The sequence below is a fragment of the Melopsittacus undulatus genome, chromosome 4 (assembly GCF_012275295.1).
Source record: "Melopsittacus undulatus isolate bMelUnd1 chromosome 4, bMelUnd1.mat.Z, whole genome shotgun sequence".
Classification (NCBI taxonomy): domain Eukaryota; kingdom Metazoa; phylum Chordata; class Aves; order Psittaciformes; family Psittaculidae; genus Melopsittacus; species Melopsittacus undulatus.
In genome coordinates this window covers 79,007,851-79,027,920 of record NC_047530.1, presented here as the reverse complement: position 1 = coordinate 79,027,920, position 20,070 = coordinate 79,007,851, and the positions used below count along the sequence as shown (strand labels likewise).

At 39.4% G+C, this 20,070-nt stretch overlaps 2 protein-coding genes across 2 annotated transcripts in view; both read right to left on the bottom strand.

Moving 5' to 3' along the window:
• Nucleotides 1–1,873: 1,873 nt before the first annotated feature.
• MCM6 (minichromosome maintenance complex component 6) lies at nucleotides 1,874–15,217 on the bottom strand. Its single transcript, XM_034062440.1, has 17 exons — nucleotides 15,080–15,217; nucleotides 14,181–14,327; nucleotides 13,517–13,627; nucleotides 12,778–13,027; nucleotides 11,912–12,077; nucleotides 11,686–11,831; nucleotides 10,714–10,864; nucleotides 9,913–10,054; nucleotides 8,841–8,982; nucleotides 8,597–8,704; nucleotides 7,851–8,006; nucleotides 6,684–6,812; nucleotides 5,480–5,641; nucleotides 4,456–4,591; nucleotides 4,045–4,212; nucleotides 3,000–3,139; nucleotides 1,874–2,372 (listed from the first exon to the last, which is right to left on the bottom strand). The coding sequence occupies exons 1-17, from the start codon at nucleotides 15,178–15,180 to the stop codon at nucleotides 2,259–2,261; spliced, it is 2,469 nt and encodes an 822-aa protein (XP_033918331.1). The 5' UTR covers nucleotides 15,181–15,217; the 3' UTR covers nucleotides 1,874–2,258.
• A 4,507-nt stretch (nucleotides 15,218–19,724) lies between these two features.
• DARS1 (aspartyl-tRNA synthetase 1) overlaps nucleotides 19,725–20,070 on the bottom strand; it is a 40,991-nt gene continuing 40,645 nt past the window's right edge. The window contains exon 16 of the mRNA XM_005153759.2: nucleotides 19,725–19,950. Coding sequence (XP_005153816.1) covers nucleotides 19,859–19,950 — 92 coding nt within the window. The 3' untranslated portion in view covers nucleotides 19,725–19,858. The remainder of the gene's footprint in view (nucleotides 19,951–20,070) is intronic.

Sequence of the window (20,070 nt, the reverse complement as noted above, 5' to 3'; positions counted from 1 at the left end):
TTTTAGGAGAAGATAAAATAAATAGAGAATGCTTTTCATCACAGCTCAGAGTCCAGGATCGCAAGAGGCTTGGGTGCGTAAAAGAAATCCGAGATATGGTGGCTCTCCCACTTGGAGAAGTGGATACTAAGTGAATTCAGGCAGCAGGCACAATGTGCGTCCCAATGACCTCAAGGAACTCAAGTATCATTTTATTGCTTTCAAAGTACTCCTTCCTTCAGCCTTGAAAACCTATGCACTCTCAGCAGGGCAGATATATACCTGAGGTAGATCACTTACCTGAACTGCTGCGGGGAAGAGATAACTCGACCTTTCTACATTCAAATACAGCAAAACTGAAGAGCTGAGAACATGTTGCCAAAATACAGAACATGCTTAGGTCAACTAAACACAAAATTCTACTTAACCATATTGAAAAATCAGTTCCATCTCCAAGTTTAATAACTGGCTTTTTATCTACAACTTACCTGGAATCATCTAGGCAACTTATTTGCTGTGTCAAGCAATATTATCTTTTAAGTTATAGTAGAAAACATCTCTAAACATTTGCTATTACTCAAATAGCAAATCTTATAGCTTACACAGGAATTGTAATTTGTGTACTTTGACCGTGGTTGATTCCTGGACTCTTTTTTTAGGAACTCTTGAAAAGCTGAAAAACATTGCTGAAACGTTGTGCTTAGTGTTCTGAACAACTCTCTAATTACTCTCTTCCCCCACCCGATGTTCAAATAACAAGTTTGAACAGGAACTTTACAGCACCACCTGCTGCTTGTCCAGTAAAGTAGCGTAAACTCAGAAAGAAAACGCCACTTCTAGCCTATGAAGCACATACATAAAACTGGGGAAAGAGAAGCTGGAAAAATACCTTCTCCCATGTGAAGAGTATTTATTATCAAACTAAGAGTGCAGGGAGGGAGAAATACATAATTAAGCACAAACATCTTCCTGTCTATAATGAAGCACAAACATCTGTCCTTATTTTGAAAGTAAATGAGCAAGACAGAATAACATCAAACTGCTGTTGCAGGTGGGCTGCGATTTTTAACAAAATATAGCATTTGCCAAGATGCAGTTTATGAAAAAAGAAATAGTCAAATTTCTGCAGCCAGAGTTCATGGCAACAATTATTTATGATTCTTTCCATTCATTAAATATAACTGTTATCCTTAATGATATGCTTAGTTAGACTATGGTCTATTTCTCCAAAGCTGGGAGAGACTAACAGGAAAAAGACAACTGTCTTAGGAACCAGCTTCATTTCTGGACCTGCTTCAGAAACAGTTATTTCACACTATTTATACTTAAAATATATAGCTTTGGTATCTTTCATGCTATTAGAAAATGTGTCTTAGGTTCTGGTATCAGGCTAAGACAAATATTCAGGTATTTTTAATTCTTAATAGATTATTTAATAATCACATACCATACAGCAAATAAGTGATGACAACAGAAATTTAAGTAAAAATTTCTTATAGAAAAATCTACAAACAAGTTTACAAATACAGTCTTAAATTTCCCTCACAAATGATGGCAGTTTTCAATTCACTTACAAGTCCAGACATTCATCAAGATGAAGGTTTCTGACCTCCTGACCTTAAGCTTTGCTTTGGGCTTGGCTATTTTCAATTTTCTATTTTACATATGCAACATGAGCATACACAACTTTAGTTCATCTAAAAAGAAAGAGAAGTAATCAGTTTCTCATTACCCATTAATGGAAGTAAAAATCTTCATAAAAACTAGCATCTGTCACCCGAGAAATGTAATCTTTCTTAAGACATTAAACATTTACATTCAGTCTCAAAGCATAAGCATAGAAAATAGCAATCCCACATGTGAGTGACAACAAATCCACCCCCAGACATCTCCAGACATTTAATGATCTTTTATTTATGTTAATAAGAAAAAGAATAAAAAACAATAGCATAGAAATTCCACTAAATACAATAGAAGAACAATGCAAAATTCCTCTTGCTTAAAACAGAAGCATCTCCATGATACTCCTCATCATCTGGATGATGGCACTGAAACCCAGAATTAGTAACAAAACTAATATATGTGTATTTTTTTAAAAAACTTTCCAGGTATGCTCAGTGTCAATGAGCAATCATGTATTACTAACTGTACACTGGCACATTCCACAGTAAAGCATTCATAGGAATTGAGGATGCTAGCTATAGTATAGCAACCCTTGCAAGCAAAGAATGTATTTTCCAACAAGTAACCAGGCAGCTCTACAACCCACTTCTCAGCTCTTAGTCTTCCAGCAGATAGTTTGGGTTGACAACCAGGTATGGATCTTCATCAAAAGTCTCCTCTTCTTTGGATCCTCTCAGCCCTGACTGGGACAGTTCTATTAAAATGTGGTCCTGCAACAGACAAAAAATTGTATTCAAACAAGAACAGAAAGGTTTGTTTGTACTTTTTGAAAAGTGTCTCTTTATTCTGGTAGCAGTTCTTGCTGATAAATTATTTAGCCCTTTTAATTGTGAACTCCCTCTTTAACAGGTTCCTAATCTTAACAATTATGTTCAGTGGAAGACTCGTACATATTGTATGCTTTCTGGGAACACACCAATTTAAGTGGTTTTGTGTCTTTAAAAGTGAGAAGTACTTTATACTTTCATACTTAGTCCTCCAAACTGCCCTAGTGCCCCCGTGATTTAGTCATCCATTGAATAAACTGAATTTTTGTATTGCTGTATCCTAATGTATAGCTAACACCATAGAAATACAGAAAAATATCACTTCCCCTTCTATAAGAACATAATATGGTGGTTTCAATTTTTACTTGTACATATCTCTAACTTAACTTATTTCAGTGTTTTCTCTATTTTAGCAGGTATTAAAAAAATTAAGGTATTTATACTGCATTGGTCAGTAACACAAAAGCACAAAACGTATTTCTCAAATTAGGAAAGTATTCTATTAAAAATGAATCACTGCGCCATATAAGTTAAAACCCTTTCTCATTATCCACACATTTCTATACATACATAATGTGTAAGTCGGTGAATGACTCTCTCGATGATCTTCTTTTTATTTATTAGTTCTTCTTCAGATTCTATTTCAGATTCAATTTCCTTTAGATACCAATTAATAAGTTCACTCTTCTTTAACGATGAATCATCCTCTTCTGCAAAGAAAAAAATTTGCATAAACATAGCATCAGTAAGATACCATTCAAAGTGTAAGAGAAAAGCATTTATATGTTAGCATTTAAAATGCTGAAAAGAGAAACATGCTTTTTAAGATGTTCAAACTTTCTTTTGTTTCTTCAAACATCATGTTTTGTACAAGAGGCTGTTGCATTATGGTTTAATTAGAGACATTAAGACTGAGAACTGAAGCTTTCAGGTCTATGCATCCAAGTAGCTTACAAATCAAGTGAGCAGCCTAGCTACCACATCAGCCTTCAGCTTCAAGAAAAAGCAGCTGTAAGGTCTCATACAAGTATGTTTTGAGGGCAAAATAAAATCACTGTCACACAACAATGAAGAAGTCATCCTTCTACATATACTCAGTATTTTGAATATGTACTATAGTCTCCATACCCTTCCAAAATTTTGTAGCATTGGTATATAATATGAGACAACTGCTGAATTTCATAACAGCCTCACTGCAAGAGAAATATTTAATCTTCTTAAGAATGAAGCAGCCATTTGGCACATTGCAGCTATCTGGTTAAGTATATATTTTAGGCTGCACCTGCTGGCACATATTAAAGGTCTCGCTACAATTTTCACTGCTGCTGACTCTTCCAGTTAGGTTAAACCAGTAAATGCTACAAATCCTTTCCTGGATCTGCTCTGTTGACATGCTACTTGACTTCCTGGGTTTCAATAAAAGACTGAAGAACTAGGGCTAGGAGTTTTATCTGTATCATCAGATGTAGTTTAGCCACATGTGTACAGGTCCGCACGTGATCTAACAAGTCTGGTCTCAGCAGGAGTGAAAATCCCAAATGCAACAGCATGAGATGTAGTAACAGTTGCTCCCTGAACTCAGGGTCTGCCATTTTTTTAATAAAAAAATACTTACCTTCCTCTGCTTTCCTAAGGTGCAGCACCAGGAGATTAGAAATTCGCTGATACTCAGTGAAGCCCAGTCTAAGAGAAGCTTTGGGTGCAATGTCCTTGTTCACGTCTTCAGAATGGCCATTGATCCCATTCACTACACCACCGACCCCAGCTGGAGCTTCTGCTTCACCTGTTTGGACACATGCTCAGGTTTAAATCTGTAACATCTTTCAACTGTTTAGTACTCTGATCCACTGAAAAGTGTTGCATTGACCAACCAGGTGAGTGGACCCACAAGGAGGCTGAAGAAATACATGAGTTAAGAGTAGAAGTCAAGAGTTCTTAGATGAGAAACCAAAAAGAAGCATACTGAAAAAGGGTAAAAGGCTGGAAGCACCTTCCCCATTGAAAAAATTCTCTACAAGTAGTTTACCATTGACTCCATTTTGCTCCTCTTGATCCTCCATTTGCTGCTCATCATCTTGGTCCAAATTGATGTCAGGAGTCTCAACTCTAATGATGGACTTGTTTAAAAGCCTGAAAGCTTCCTTCACATGCTTTGGGTGAACCTGGGTGAGATTTGAAAAACAAGCAAACAAAAAAAAAACCCATGTATTAAACAGGCATGGTGGATAAGAGCTAGTGTTTAAAGCTTTTTCCCCCCAACAGCTCCATAAACTCACCTCTGACAAAGGATTTTTTTTACCTATTTCACCTGATTAATCCTAAGCAACAAAGACTCTACAAGTCAAATTATATCCTACTAAAACTCCTCTGAGTTCCACACACGGTTAGAGAGGGAATAAGAAACCTGATGAATCTTTCAGGCTTCAGCAATCATGTGGAGTTGATAAAAATTTTACGTAAGCCAAGAACACTTTGAAGGAAGATCAGTGGAGAAAGAAACATGAAAGAAACGGGGCTGAAGAGAAGCAATATGGAAAAAAAAACCAAACAAAAAACAATGTAATTAATGAGACTCTCCTCTGAAATTTAAAAACAAAAACTGGAAAAATCATCTCTAGCTGAGCCATAAGCTAAAAGCCGTCTATTTCTGTATAAGCTGAATTTAATTGAAAAGAAGCCAATGGGTGTCCTTCTTACACAACCAGCGAACAAGTTTCTATCACTGCATGTGTCACATAGCCCCTGTTTGCCACGATTTGACAGTTAACGGGCTGAGGCTGCTGATACAACTGTAATGCAAAAATATGTAAGTTGTCAGTTTGGACCAGCTCATCTCAGTTTTACAAGACATACCTTAAAACCAGTATTTAGGGCATACAAATTCAGAGTGTGACAACATCACAAGTGAAAACATGATCCAAACTCTCCTCTTCACCCACAGGATTTGAATATGTACATTACCACAGCCAAACAGCACAGCCAGAGCTCCCACAACAGTTATATAAACACTTATATAAACATTCATCAAAAACAAACTTCCATCATGGTACCTCATCACAGCAGTGCATACGGGCCATAGCTTCAGACAGCCGAATCATGCTTTCCAGTTGTCGCACTGTGATTCTCCAGGACGACTTTGTCACTCCAGAGCCATCACGCTGCCGTAATCGTTTATACTGCTCCACTATAAAGTCCTCGGACTCCTTAGATATCTTTGTGACATTCAGATAGTATGACAGTTTGCCATGTTAAAAGTATTAAAGCTTATTCTTCTTGCATTAGATTGACAGTCCCCAGATGTTTTTGTACTAGCTATTGCTTTTCTCTGAAATATTCTATGCTATATACATTATAAATAAAATTACAATCTTATTATGTTAAAATTATATTGCAACAACTATTACAGCAACAATGACATTACAGTAAGTACATTGACACACTAATTATTTTACAGCAGATTTTTGGTATTTTCTATTTTTCTGTTCCACTGACTTGCTTCTGGGCGTAATTCATGTCTGTCTCTACTAGATTGCTCTGTTTCTTTACCTCTCTGCCTGCAAATGTACATACAAGCATACACTCCATATACTAACTCTCATTACAGTTTTGTGTACACACTTCCTAGCCTGGATCTATCTGCACATATACAGATCCAGGTGGAAAACAAACTCCCCACCACATGGGAATGAAATGGGAGTTTTCAAAACTCTGTAAGAGAGGATGTCCTCTCCTTCCATTTGAGATGAACTATATTAGAACTTCTGAAGAATGTAACACACAGTCCCTCCAAGCTGCTATTTGGACAGATCACAAAAACTTGTACTTAGAACAATTTCCCATATTCTGTATCTTACCACAGCAAAAGCAAACAATACCCTTTTAAAATAAAGACATTAAGCAATACATCAATGAAATACAAAAATCTCTGCAGTAGCTGTGTTGAATAACCCATGCCCTTGAAGTATGCGAAAACTATGACACAAGCCCTCAATTGTTCAAGACAGAGGTTAAGAGCTGCCACCAGAGTTAAGACTACTGATGAAACAGTCTCAGCTAGGCTGGCTGGATTACTGGAGTTAAAAACATAATCCCAAAAGTACATAGCTCCAGAATTATGTGATGTTTCTAGATAATAAATGAGTTTAGAGCTCTTTTCTACACTAAGTGTCTTTGTATCTGCCAGAAAAAAAAGCATGCTAATGTTCCTTTGGATCTCCCTCATACAGAACAACTTATACAGGAAAATAGAATTACCTTTGGTTTGAACTGTCTAGCAAACAGCAGATACCTTCTGATATCATCTAATGAATAGACACGATCAACAGATTCTTCTACTCTGGAATGCAGATCCACTATGCGTCTGGCGATGGCATAATCTGTAACCTGGAATGTTATTGCTCTGTCAGATCACTTTCACAAAGTCAGCCAAGTATCAAAGCAGCCTTCCTTCCCATTCCCCTCCCTCACTTGCAATCCTCATGGCAGAGCTAGCCTTCCCAGAAGCCAGACTCTCTGCCAGAAGATTCAGGAGAATGCCAGAGAGGTTTTTAATTGAAGGAAACATAGCAGAGAAGGGACAAAAGACAGTTCTAGGATTTATAACCTCCTGGAACTCTCCTGGGTTACAACTTAGCCACAGAACAGGAAGATAGCAGCACTCTACAGCGTGAGAACTGCTTTCTTCCTTTTCAACCGACTGTGTCTCTTTCATCTGTCCCTTCTCAATTAGATAATCACTCTGAGCAAAACAGTGGAGAGAATAGCACTAAACCAACTTTAACCTCTTTATCTCACACATTCCCAAGGCAAATGCCACATAGACAGGTGGTAGCAGTCTCAACATTAGTGACCAGTGACCTTTAAAAAATTACTAATGGTGTTAAGTTTGCAGCTCAAATCACTACAAAATGAAAAGGCAGTATCCTTGTATTCAACAGAGCATGTTCAAATTTGTACTGCCAGCTTTTAACTTTGCACAGAGAAGAAAAGCAGAAGCAAGACACTTGCATTAATCAGCTTCACCTAAAACTGCAGATGGCACCAAGATCGTCAGGGGACAGAAGGACATGATGTATGAGAGGCTGAAAAAACTGGGTCTGCTCAGCTTGAAAACAACTGCCTCATTGGTGAGTATAGATGTGATGAAGCCAGAGTGTTCTTAGAATCAGACTGACAAGAGGCAACTGACACAAACCGAACCATGAGAAATTCTGATTAGATATAAAAGTTGTTTTTTTAATGCATGAGAGTTGTCAAACATTGCAGTAGGAGCCTAGGGTGACTACAGCATCCCCATCCTTGCAGATACTCAAAACTCATCATGTCAACCTGTTCTCTGTGATCTGCTTTGAGTGTGAAGTTAGACTAGAAACCTCCAGAGATATTTTCTGACATAAATTATCTGACAGTTTCTAAGATTACCTCATTACATTCATCCACAAGAATGAAGAAAAGATCAAAGCGAGACATAATGGGTGCCGACAGGTTTATATTCTGTTTCAGTGACTTGGATCTGTCATAGTGCCCGCCAACTGGGTTTGCTGCAGCCAAAATGGAGGTCCTGGCATTCAGGGTAGCCTAGCAGTGAAAAATATGAATAAAAAGAGAAGAGGAGAATGTCTGTGACCACTTGCTAAATCAGCTCATTGCAATTTGAATAGGTCAGCATAATATCTTTTAGATAATTTTTCAATGGAGGTATTACAACCATCACTCCTCAGAAGAACCCAGATTCTTCTAACCAGCTCTAACTAGGTCTTGGCCCCAAGAAACAGTTTGATATATCAATATATTAACACTGTCACACTCTTGTCAACAATACTGAAGCAAACTTAAAATTGCTTCTCACAACACTCCATTTCTGACAGTGCAAATACACGTTTACACAAACATGCACAGGTCTATATCCTCTGTCAGGGTTACTTCAATGTTAGGATTTTCTTGTTTTGTTTCCTGTCCTCCACTACATTTTTTTCCCCTTTCAGTAACATTTCTGATCTTTTTTTTGCCAGGGTATATGACACAAAAGCTTTGCAGGCAAGTGATCTCTGTCCTGCCACAGTGAAGCAGCTGACATGAGAATCTGACAGACGATGCTAGATCAGTACATGTAACAAACAGTCCAGTGACAGTACAGACTAGACAATCAGAGGAATAGTGCAAACTACCTTTACTCCTGCTTTAGTAATGGATATAGTCTGCTGCTCCATCGCTTCATGAATGGCTACTTGATCCCGCAGTTCCATTTTGTCAAATTCATCAATGCAACAAACCCCCTACAGTGAAAAAAAAATAATGTCACCCCAGTTCAATCATTTTTTTGGGGGAAAAAAAGCATCTTTCAGACAATTTGGCACTCTGTCATTAACCAAAACCACTCCAGGATGCAGGAACCCTAGTTCCTGGACTCACATTATCCGCCAGCATCAGTGCTCCAGCTTCAATGACAAATTCATGAGACTCTTCATCTTTCACAACAGCAGCTGTCAGACCAGCAGCACTGGAGGCTTTTCCACTGGTGTATACAGCACGAGGGCTGAACTCATCTACATGCCTAAGGAGAAGAGTAACAGTGAGGAACTTAAAGTCCAATTAAAACTTGCAGAAACAAGACAACTGTGATACAGAGCTGTTTTCAATCTCCCGGGCCATGACTTACTCCTTCCTTCAGAAAGCAATTAATATTTAGGTAGTCCTTCTCACCTCTAATGATGTTTGAGCAAACCTTGGAAACTAACCCTTATCTAACTGCAGTCTCTCACAAGTCTGTTATTCACCTGTGGTTAAACCAGCAGAAAAAATAATCCAGACCATTTCCCACAAGTTTTCTGCTGACTTCACAAGCTAACACAGCTCATAGGAAAAATATCAGCAAAAAGGAATAAATGGCTTCATAGAAAGCAGCAGTGAGACTGACCACAAGCAGCCTAAGGCAGCTTTTGTGGTGCCTCTAGATTTCTGAGTTGCAGTACATGCTGTAAGGACCTCTGCATTGTTCTCCATGAAGTTGAGGTCAGTGAACAGTATGGCAAAATAAAACTATATTGAATGAAATTTCCAATTAAAAAGCATTAGAAGACGTAGCATAAACCATATTTATTTTATAACTATTTTTCAGAGCTAACAGCTGTTATTTGTCCAAGTGCTGAAACCTACCCACTCTGACTAAGCTAAAAAATGCAGCAGGGGGCAGAAATAATTATTTCATTTGCCTGATATTTTATATGTGAAATAAATTCTGTACTTTAATATACAATGTCATTTGAAAAAATTTAGAAATTAATATTCATTTTTTGTGATTATCACATGAACTTGAGTTTGCTTCAGCCCTGTTTAAATACTTCAACCACATCCAAACAATTCCTGGATAATATTCTTAAACGTTTTACTTCCGTTTCCTTAACATGGAAAAAGCACAGTTCACATTTATAGCTCTTGTCACTCTGGACAATGTTTAAATACTTTGTTTTAATGAGATGCTTACTTCAGAAACTGACTCTTGGCTGTACTTGGATCACCAACCACACAAACATTGATGTCCCCACGCAATGAAGTGCCTTCTGAAGTGGTCTTAGGAACTCCTCCAAAAAGCATCAGCAGGACCCCACGTTTCACTTCATCATTACCTGCCCCAGAACAGACAACTTGATTAAAAATCTGAAAGAACACACCACATTCTTCCTATTTAAAAGAAACTTCACCCCACTAGCATTTTAGAGCATTTGGGTACATCTGCTCAGAATTTACCTATTTGCTAAACATCCTCTAAAACTGCATTTATGTGCTTCAGGGCAGAATGACTCAGAAAGCAGCTGAATTCCTTGATGCTACAAAGGCTCAGAATATGAACCAAATTCAGCTGATCAAACTTTTCAGATATAACCAACATAAGTCCTCAAACTAGCTCTAAGCCAAAAAGAACTGCAAACACGCACATACATGTACAAGAGCATACAACTATTTGGATCCCTTAAATCTTTTGAAAGAAGCCCATATAGAATAGAGCTCACATCCAACAGCCAACTTCATGTATGGTCTGGTAGATCACCTAATAGCAAAACCAACTGTTTTAACTAATTACCTTGAAGGCCTTAATGATTAAGCATAGCAAGTAATCAGGAAATAGACTCTCATTTACTAGCAAAACCAGTGCTGGAGGAGAGAGTTTGTGGTAGCTGGCACACAGCTCTCAAGTTTTCCCAAACAGCAGTACACAGACAGCAAAAAGAGTACGTATTTTCACAAGAGACATCTTTCCTCTAAGAAGCAATAAATGGACTCTTACCATGGATAGTGGGGAAGAGGCTGGTGCAGAGATTATGGTAAAGGTTCTTATCTTGGCTCATTTCAAACACCTTTTCCCATTCTTTCACAGACATTTGGTTTTTAATGCTTTCTGCAGTCTGCTCTTCATCTCGGATCTCTTTTCCACCAAACTAAAAAAAAAGGAGACAAACAAAGTAGTAATGTGGTCACTACCAAATGAGAGCTCATTGCCTTATACCTTTGCAAACAGACAATTTCCTAGTGGTCAAAATCAAAAGAATACAACTTCAGTTATTTTGAAAACCAAAAAGATGTGCTTGTCCACAGAGTAAAGAGCAAGTAAACCACTACTGCTTCCTCTGGCTAAAATTTGCCTTTGTAAGCATTCTTCAATAACGGGAATTTACAAGGTCTTCATTCATCTAGAATGAGGCAGGAGACTTTTATACTCGGAAAATAACAGATGCTGGTTTTATCATATGTGATGGTGAAGCTGCTAGCAGGATTGTAGATTAAAATATCATACCGTGATATTTTAACCCAGCCATAGTTGATATTACTTATTATGCTGTAGTAGCATTCCAAGATATTATGTGATAAATAAGAGGGAGGGAACGAGGATTGCTGTTTTCCTTCTGACAAAATGAAACAAACCTCCAGGATTTCCTGGAGGAAAAGCAAATGCTGCAGAAAATTGATGAAAGCTGAACAGAAATAAATGGATCAGTTACCTCTTTAGAACTGATACATTTATATCATTGGCAAATAATCACATCTGTGAAAGCTGTTATGAACAACAAAGATGAGAATAAAAAAAATCCCTGCTGTATAAATCTAATCAGTATATAAAGACAGTCAAATGCACAGGTAGGTGATACACATACTTAGCTTTACTCATTCCCAGTCCCTAATTTGAGTAAAGCCATAACAGCACAAATCATCAATACCTTTAAAATCCTTTTTTTTTTTTTTTTTTGTTTCCCAGACTCACCCGTGGATTTGTTGGTGCAACGTAACAAGCTAGAAAGACTAGCTTATATGACAGCTCTCTGACTCCAAGGGCACGAAGTCCTCGGACACCTTCAGCTTCATAGCCCTCTCTCCCACTGACTCGGGAGCTGGTTTCTGCACGTACCCCTGCCATTAGAGTGGGAGTCAGAACAGCAATTCCCAGAATAAGTGGGAAGAACTCAAGGTCATGAGCAATAGCAACAAACCTGGTGTTGAGAGCTGGGACACATCAGGCACAACAATCAGTGACCCCGTGAAGTCACATTTGTCACCTGCCTGAGCAGACTCCACTGCTTCTGCGCGCAAGATCACTTCCACACTGCGAGGAATGCTACCACGTGGCAGCTCGGCCTGTGTCTCCTGAATGCGAACCTGAGGACGGAGAGAATATTAAGCACTTAGCAAATGTCACCAAATTTGAAAATGCTTCTAAAGCTAAGCTGCTAACAAAGACAGTAACTAGCCTTTGACTGCTGCCATCCATATCAACTGTGAAATTTCTCCTACAAGAAGACAAGCAACCAAAAATCTCTTCACTAGTCAGTATCTAAGAAGCCTTGGAGAAACTCAAGAGGATACACAGTGACCACAGTGGCAATTCTGAGGGCTAGGAAAAGCAACTTGAAAAGTCCAGTTAATGTCACTGACACAAAATACTACTGCAGTATGTGAAGTGCTGAGGATTTGGTAGAAGGAAATCAACTGGGAATAAAACACTGCATATACTAAAAGACACATCTTTTCCTACGAAACAGCTAGACATGATGTACCTGCAACATGAAACTAGCAGTGGCTCAAATACATGGTTTTTCAGTGGTTTACTTAGACAATAAACATCATACAACAAAACCGGTTTGATAATATTCATAATGTCCCATGCTTAAACATAAGCCTTCTATAGAAAGAAAGAAACTATCTGTATAAATTCCAGTGCTTTCTCTTTAAGTCTTTTCTTGATATTGACAGAACCAAAATTAACAGTCTTCAATGTGTAGCAGTACAAGCAACAACTTTCAACTACCACAGAAACATCATTTATATTTGTAATTCCCCCCCGACCTCACCACTGTACCTTTTGGAAATCAACAAATCTTGATTTGTTTGTGTCCAGAAGAAACCTCCTCCTATTGGCACAGACCGGGTTTCTGCAGATGTTTGGCTGTGTGTATTTAAATTGCTGTTCCACATCTTTAATCACTGTCTGGCAGTCAAGGCACATGAAGGTTCCACTTACAAGCTCGGGGTGGACTGGGTGGGTACGCACCACCTGTCCACTGATACGCATCAGTGAGCCAATTTTTGCCGAAGTTAGTTCTCGGATTCTGTTTAAAACATAAATGCAAAAAGATTAAATTATTGAGTTGACAATTTTTAGGTCCAGGGTACTACCCAAGTACTAACATGCAACCTAGTTTCATTCAGTCTGTGACTAAAGAGCAGTTTTAACAGACAGAAAAAGCAAGGTTACTAGAATATATTTTCATTTTATGATTTTACATAAACTTTTGGATTAATTCTAAAGGTCAAACCAATGCAAAAGCTACTTCACTGCTACTTCAACAGCAAGATACTCTAAATCACTGTTTAAATTCCAGAAGTTACGTTTGAGGAATATGACGAATGTAAGTATCTGAGTATGTTTCACAAATGAAAAATGTTTCAAAAGATAACCTGCACAAGATCAGGAAACTTCCTCATAATTGCACTGGTCAACTGTACATTTCACACTATATTACCAAAACAGTTCCAGTATGTTTTGACACTTCCACTAGTAAAAATGTACAAGTTTCCAGAACTAGTAATCATCTTACTTGAGCCTGGTAGGTAGATCTTGGAATGCAATATAAAAATCCTTGTTTGCAGGAACATTTCCATGGTCTCTGGCAAAAGTCTTTACTGCTCGGCAGAGGTAAGGGTAAACCCTGAAATACAGAAGAGAAGTTCAGTTTTTAAAGAAGTTATCAAAATGCCTTCTTTGCTTAGACTACGCCAAAGGCTTTTATCATATATTTCTAGGTTCTGGCTTTTATTGCCCTATTATTGTAGAAACACACGAAATCCTATCTAAATACACTAAGTATGCAATCACTGCATAATAATGCCATTTGCTTTATTGTCTGAAAATTGATTTTTTAAAGTCTCATTTTATGACACTGTTATCCTTGTATTAAGTAGATGATCCTCAAAATAAGCCACTGACTCACAAAGCATTTTCAGAGAAAGAAGTTCTAGAGTTTATTCCTTATTCCTGTATTGACCATCTACTTCTTTATCAGCATAAATGCAGCTGGCTAGTTAGCTAAGGGTTTCCAGAAAGGAATTCATTGAGAAAGAAGTTCTGATCCAGTAAGAGAGAAAAAAAAAATCTTAAATGTGTTTTCAGGATACAGAAGCAGACAAACCTTTATTTTTTTATATAACATGTAAAAGATGTCACGAGACTACAGTATTGCTAAGCTCTCAGGTACACCTTACCTGTAAAATTCCTCCTGAATAGTGGTAGAAAGCTGCTGATTGAACTGCTCCAAATCCACAAAGCTTACAACCAAAGTATTCCGCTCTGGTCGAATCAGTTCTTCAGCATCACGCAAGTATTTGACCTCCCCATCGCTGTTCTGAAACCTGAAAGTGATTCAGGAAAGCGTTTCATACTTACGCATCAGGCAGCAATCAAACGCAATCAGATACTTCTGAATTCAGGCGAGAAGGTGAGGGAAAGGATCACACACATTGAGGAGTGTGCAAAAGACAGCATCCCACAGTCCCTTGCAAACGCCTTTCCAACAATACTTCTTCCACCCCTTTGCTGCATCTGTTCTATCAATCGCTCAGCACAGACGCAAAGGGTCTGCACTCCATACAGTAGGTCTGCCCCACAAACTTACTTATGATTTAACAACGGCCCTGCACCAGCAAACCGGGGTTTCCTCAAGGTGATGTTAACAGTTCCCTTGTTTGCTGCTGATGGGGCCCTCGGGAAGCAAACTGTGGGAAGCCAGATGTATTAAGGTGTAACAACCGAGCCCTGAAAGGGATTTTCAACCTGGCTGTCACAAAATGACTTTGGAAAGGACCAAACGCACCTAAGAAAGTGTCAGCAAAACTTCTCTGGGGACGATTTTGCCAACCAAGGGAGCACCGTGCTCTTCTCCTATACCTGTTGCAAAGTAGACACCTCACGACAGGGGAATGTCACAGCAGGGGACCGAGATGACGGAAGAGCTTTCCCGACTGAAACACGGCGGATTGCGGCGACAGGCCCTGACAAGATTCACTCAAATGGCGGCTCCCTCTGAGGCGCTAGCGGCCCGCCGCGGCCCACCGCCTCCTGGCGGCCCTGCCCGCCCTCCGCCGGGCCCAGCCCCTCCACTCACTCCTCTAAGAAGTCCTGGAACAACTTCTGGCACTTCTCCGCCACCTCATCGCGAAGCTGCTGTTGCTGCACCGCACCCGCGCTCCCCACCGCCAGGTCCATCCCGACCGACGCTCCTTCCAGCCCGGCCCCACAGCGATTCGCGCCACAGCGCACCCCACGTGCGCCGCTCTGCCGGCCAATCGGTGACCGCCGTCCCGCAGAGCCCCGCCCCCCAAGGCCCGAGCTCCCCCTTCCCTCACTGGCCTTTGCGCGCCAAAGGCGCTGGTCGTGCTGGAGTTGGGGTTTGTTCTGGGACCGGGCTGGAGATGGATCGCTGCTCGCTGGGGGAAAGGCTCAGCGGGTAGATGCCGGCAAGAAGCATAGGGTGGGCTAGGCACCAGCCCCGGCCATCAGCACTCTGATCCCAGATGAGTCTTTCACTACTTGCTGGAGGGGGGTTGATTAGCTTTGTCTGTAAACTTGTCAGTGCTGTGGAGGGCTTTAACCTCCGCAGGTAGAAGGATGTGGCCCACAAACATGTAGGTGTCTGCTGTGGTGGTCTCAGGGTAGTCTTTAGCTGCAGTGAACTTGAGCAGGCTGCTAGGTTCCCGGAGAAGCAGGCCAGCTACAATAACGGGAGTTACAACTACTGGCGCAGCCAGCACGCTGCTGAGGAGGCCCAGAGCCATGAAGCCACTAAGCTGTGTGCTGGAGGAGGTGTCTTGGGCAGCGTCTTGCTGACAAAAACCCACTGGGTAGACTGCACCTCCAGCTTTTAAAGGACCAGCCTCAGGTGAGCATGGCGCAAGTTAAGCCAGGTGAAGGTCAGGCTCGAGTCTGGACACTTGGCTCCTTGTTTGTAACGGGTTCATGGGTAGAATGGTATAAGGTAGCATATGCCAAGCGGTGTCATGGCTGACAGCCATTACCGAATGGCAGCTGGTGGCACATGATTGCTTGCCAGCAGGAGCCATTTCAGTATCTATGAAAAATTACTTAGAACTGCGCTGCCACCTGCAAAGTCATTAATTTCTGCCTAACTGGGAACTTTGCTGTAATTACCGCAGCTAAGGGCTGAATCTCAGTTCTGAAACGTTTTTAAAAGCCCTAGCTACACAAGCTTCCTGCAGTACCGTTATTTCCTATTGCAGTGCACTTGCCATTTAGTGAACAGAGACTTCTAATTGCACAATGGAAAGGCTGCCTAGCAATTTGGGGTTTATGGCATGTAGCAAGATTCAGCTTTGTTCACTCACTTTTCATTGTAGAGATTAAAGTTTCTGGCTGGGTTAGTCTTTTTTTTGTTTTAAAGCTGGTATTATTTTAATGCCTACTGTTGTGCTTTAGTGCAAGATTACAGCTTTTGGAGATTTTTGTTTGGCTGGTTTTTTTTCTGTTTCAAGACAGCTATGGGTTAAAAAGTTAGCAAAGTAGAAGAAAAACTGCACAACTGGTTATTTATCCTATGCTTGCATGCTCTTTTAAATCCAAAGAAAATAAGAAAATAGTTGAACTTGATAATTTTTAAAAACTTTCAATGAATAAATTCCATATGGAAAATGCATGAAAATAATAGTAAAACACAAACAACAAATAGTGAATAATTAAAATGCATTTGGACAAGCTATGTACTCTATAGAGATGGCTGTTAAGAAAACATGCTGTTTTTTCAGGCTCTCTCTTTTTGGCACATGGGAACATGCTCAAAGGGGACCCATGGCAGATGCAGGGTGCATGGGGTAGAAGCTAACAGTGGACTCCCATGGCCTGAATGAAACTGTGCCACTCCACCAGACATGCTGGAAACCCAGTATGCACTGGAGTCCAGGGCAGCCAAGCAGTGTGCCACAATGGATGTTGCTAATACGTTCTCCTCCTTCCCTTTGGCAGCAGACTGCAGGCTACAATTTGCTTTTACCTGGAGAGGTGTCCAACGCACCTGGAATTGACTGGCCTGGGGTGGAAGCACGAAGTTGTCTACTTTTACAATTCCTTTCTTTTCCCCTGGCCCAGTGGGCAGGGAGCAAGCAGCTGTGGTAGTAAGCTGTCCACTGAGGTTAACCCCCAGGAGCTGTGTGCCAACTGGAGCCAGTCCTGCACTATGCTGCCAGGAGAACAGCCTGAGTCCTCCTTCTTCCTGCTGGGCAAATTCAGACAGCTCAGTGAACACAGACGGGTTTCCACAGGAAAATGTAGTTAAACTTCAGAAGCACACTGAAGCTTTGTGTTTGTTTTGAGCAGATGACTCCCTTGCCAGTATCTCTTATAGTTCCTTAGTTTAAAAAAATTACACAAGTGTAATGAACACTGTAGATCATGAAAGAGATAAAAACCAAAACATTTTAACTGATGGAGAAGCGGCAGCAATGTGGACTCCATGTAAAATGCTTAACTTCCTGCACCTTACTGGGAACACACAACTATACAGGTTTGATTTTTTCCAGAACTACCAAACTAGAGTTGTCACCTATCAAAGCCACATAAAGTTCTGAAATTACTATTTGCAAGGTTTCAAAAAGAGTTCTAACAATGTGCAGCTCCCACTAAAGTATCCCATTAAGATTACATTGAGGACAAATGCATTTTGATTTATGATCATAATTATTTTCAGTTAGCTAAGAAAAACTGCATGAAAAGATTCTGTGTACAAAGGTATTAGGGCCTCCATCTGAATTCTTGTTCTTGTGCAGCCAAAGTGAATAAATCAAACTACAACATGAGCTCAAATAACTCTTGCATGGGGGATAAGCACAGTTGTCACAGGAATGTACGCACAAAACTTGCTGCCAAATTTAGAGTAAGAAACAGGTTTTTTTCTTGGCATGAAATGTAAGTCAGTAATTTTGTTCCTTATTAGAAGGATGCACTTCCGATGTGGGATACACTGCTGGCTCCGTATGAATAAAGGTAATTAAACTAATTCCAGTTGGCTTGGCTGAATAAAACAACTGTTTTGAAACTTGGATTCATCACTAAGTTGTCTGTAGTGATAAGAGGTGTTTGTAATCCACTTAACTTTGTAAAGTACATCTGGGTACACTGTAAGATTTTAAAGTTAATAATGTGGGGAATATTCCATGGTAAATTAATTAGATCAGACTCATAAGCAGAGCTGCGAAGTATTTTATTCCTTGAGTTGTATGACTTCTAAAGTAAGTTTAACGTTGACATTTCCATTACTTTACCTAACTGACCTTTAGTATGATTGTTTTCTAATGGAGAACTCTTGTCACAAAACATTAAAATTAAGTCTTGTTCAGTGGCAGCTGCAAAAGATGATTTGCCCTTTTGTGAAATTCTACACAATTTATACACAGCCTCACTGACCTTTTTGTAGCATAACCAATATGTGACTTCTCTGACATTTAAAAATCAAGGTAGCAACAATAACACAGACTTTCTAAACCATACCTCCTAATGAAACTTTTATCATATAATATGCGAAGCAAAAATTAGGTCGGGAATTACAAATATGTATGAATATTAGAGTAACTCCATTGCAATGCCCAAGTAAGCAACTTAAGCCTTTGCTCTCTGGCAGCCACACCTACAAGAATGTTTTAAATTTGAAAAACAACTATCAGATGAGGTCTATAAAAGGAAAGTTCAGACACTGGTTCCTCTCCAAATGCAGGGCACATATGGCTGGTTGGGAGGAGGAAGAGAAGTAGCTTTGCACATCACTGCAAATTGAGGAGGTTCAAGTAACTGGTTCATTTGAGAAAAAGGATGTCCAGAAAGAATTTTGGAAGTACTCTGACTTCCAGAAGCACTCAGTTCTCTAGATGTACAACAGCTGGGCCATTCACAGCACTTACAAGTGAAAAAACCCAACCCTGAAATAGGTTGGCTTACATTATTTGCTTTTCTTTCATTGGCAATAGATACATTAAATCCTTGCTGATTTGTTTTGTCTGTTACCTTAGAGGCTGACCTGCTCTCAAACTCACCTTTCATTTATTTTCTGAGAGTATTACATATACTTGTGTATTCTATGAGTGTGTGTAACCTTCTGACCATTCTCAAATAATAACATAAAGAACAGGCCTAAAAAAAGAAACCAAACCCAAACTGACTCTTGATCAACTCATTATTATCTTGTGAAGATACACATACAGCCAGACACTGCATCTAATTTACTTTGAGAGATTTATTGCAATTGATTTTCACAATTTCATACGAGTATTGTAAGAATGCTCCTTTTCTCACCTGCTTCTCTATGTAACACTCATGTAAATTAACAACTGGATGCTTTCCTGCCAATTTAGAAATTTACTTCAGAATATTCAGTTTTGCTGACATAAGTTAAAACAGCAAAATTTTTATTGCATAATTTATTAAAAGTAAAAACATGATACAATTTAACGTGATACCAGAATACTAACTTAATATATCACATTTTCATTAAAAATGTGCAGAGTTTCCAATACAAAGAGTCCTGATCTGTTAAAATACCGTCTTTTAAATAAATAGCTAAGGATTAAAAAACAAAAAATATTGTGGTACTTTAGGAAATGAGAATTTTTTAATTTTTTTTTTTAAATTGGATATTACAATGCTCAAATCAACACACAGTTTCCAATACAAAAAGTCCTGATCTCTTCAAATGTTATCTTTTAAATAAAAAGGTAAGGATAAAAAAAATATTGCAGCACTTCAGGAAATGAGATGTTCTTTTTTCCTTTATTGCGTATTACAATACTCAAATCAATACAGGTTCATCAGTAGCAGGGGATATACTTTCAGTTGTATCGTATCTGCAGGGCAAATCATCTCAAACTTTCAAAAGCAGCTCACGTTACGGTGTCAGTCGTTTGGGATCCCGTGGAAACATGGAGGTCTGACGAACATTATGAAGCCCTAGGTACAGCATAGTTACTCTTTCCAGCCCTACAACAAATCAAAAAGCACCATCAGCACAGCCACTCATTTGTTTGAAACTTAAAAAACTAAAGGTATTTGGACCAGATGAGGTCCCTTCCAACCTGCTATTCTATACCTACAGTCAGC

What these genes read in the sequence shown, in the direction of transcription:
- MCM6 (XM_034062440.1), bottom strand. Translation starts at nt 15,180, where the DNA reads ATGGACCTGGCGGTGGGGAGCGCGGGTGCGGTGCAGCAACAGCAGCTT. An exon ending in TTGCACCAACAAATCCACGG is followed by an intron (nt 10,865 to 11,685) that starts GTGAGTCTGGGA and finishes CTTTTTTTTTAG; the next exon opens with TTTGGTGGAAAAGAGATCCG. An exon ending in TTCACCGACTTACACATTAT is followed by an intron (nt 2,373 to 2,999) that starts GTATGTATAGAA and finishes TGTCTGTTGCAG; the next exon opens with GACCACATTTTAATAGAACT.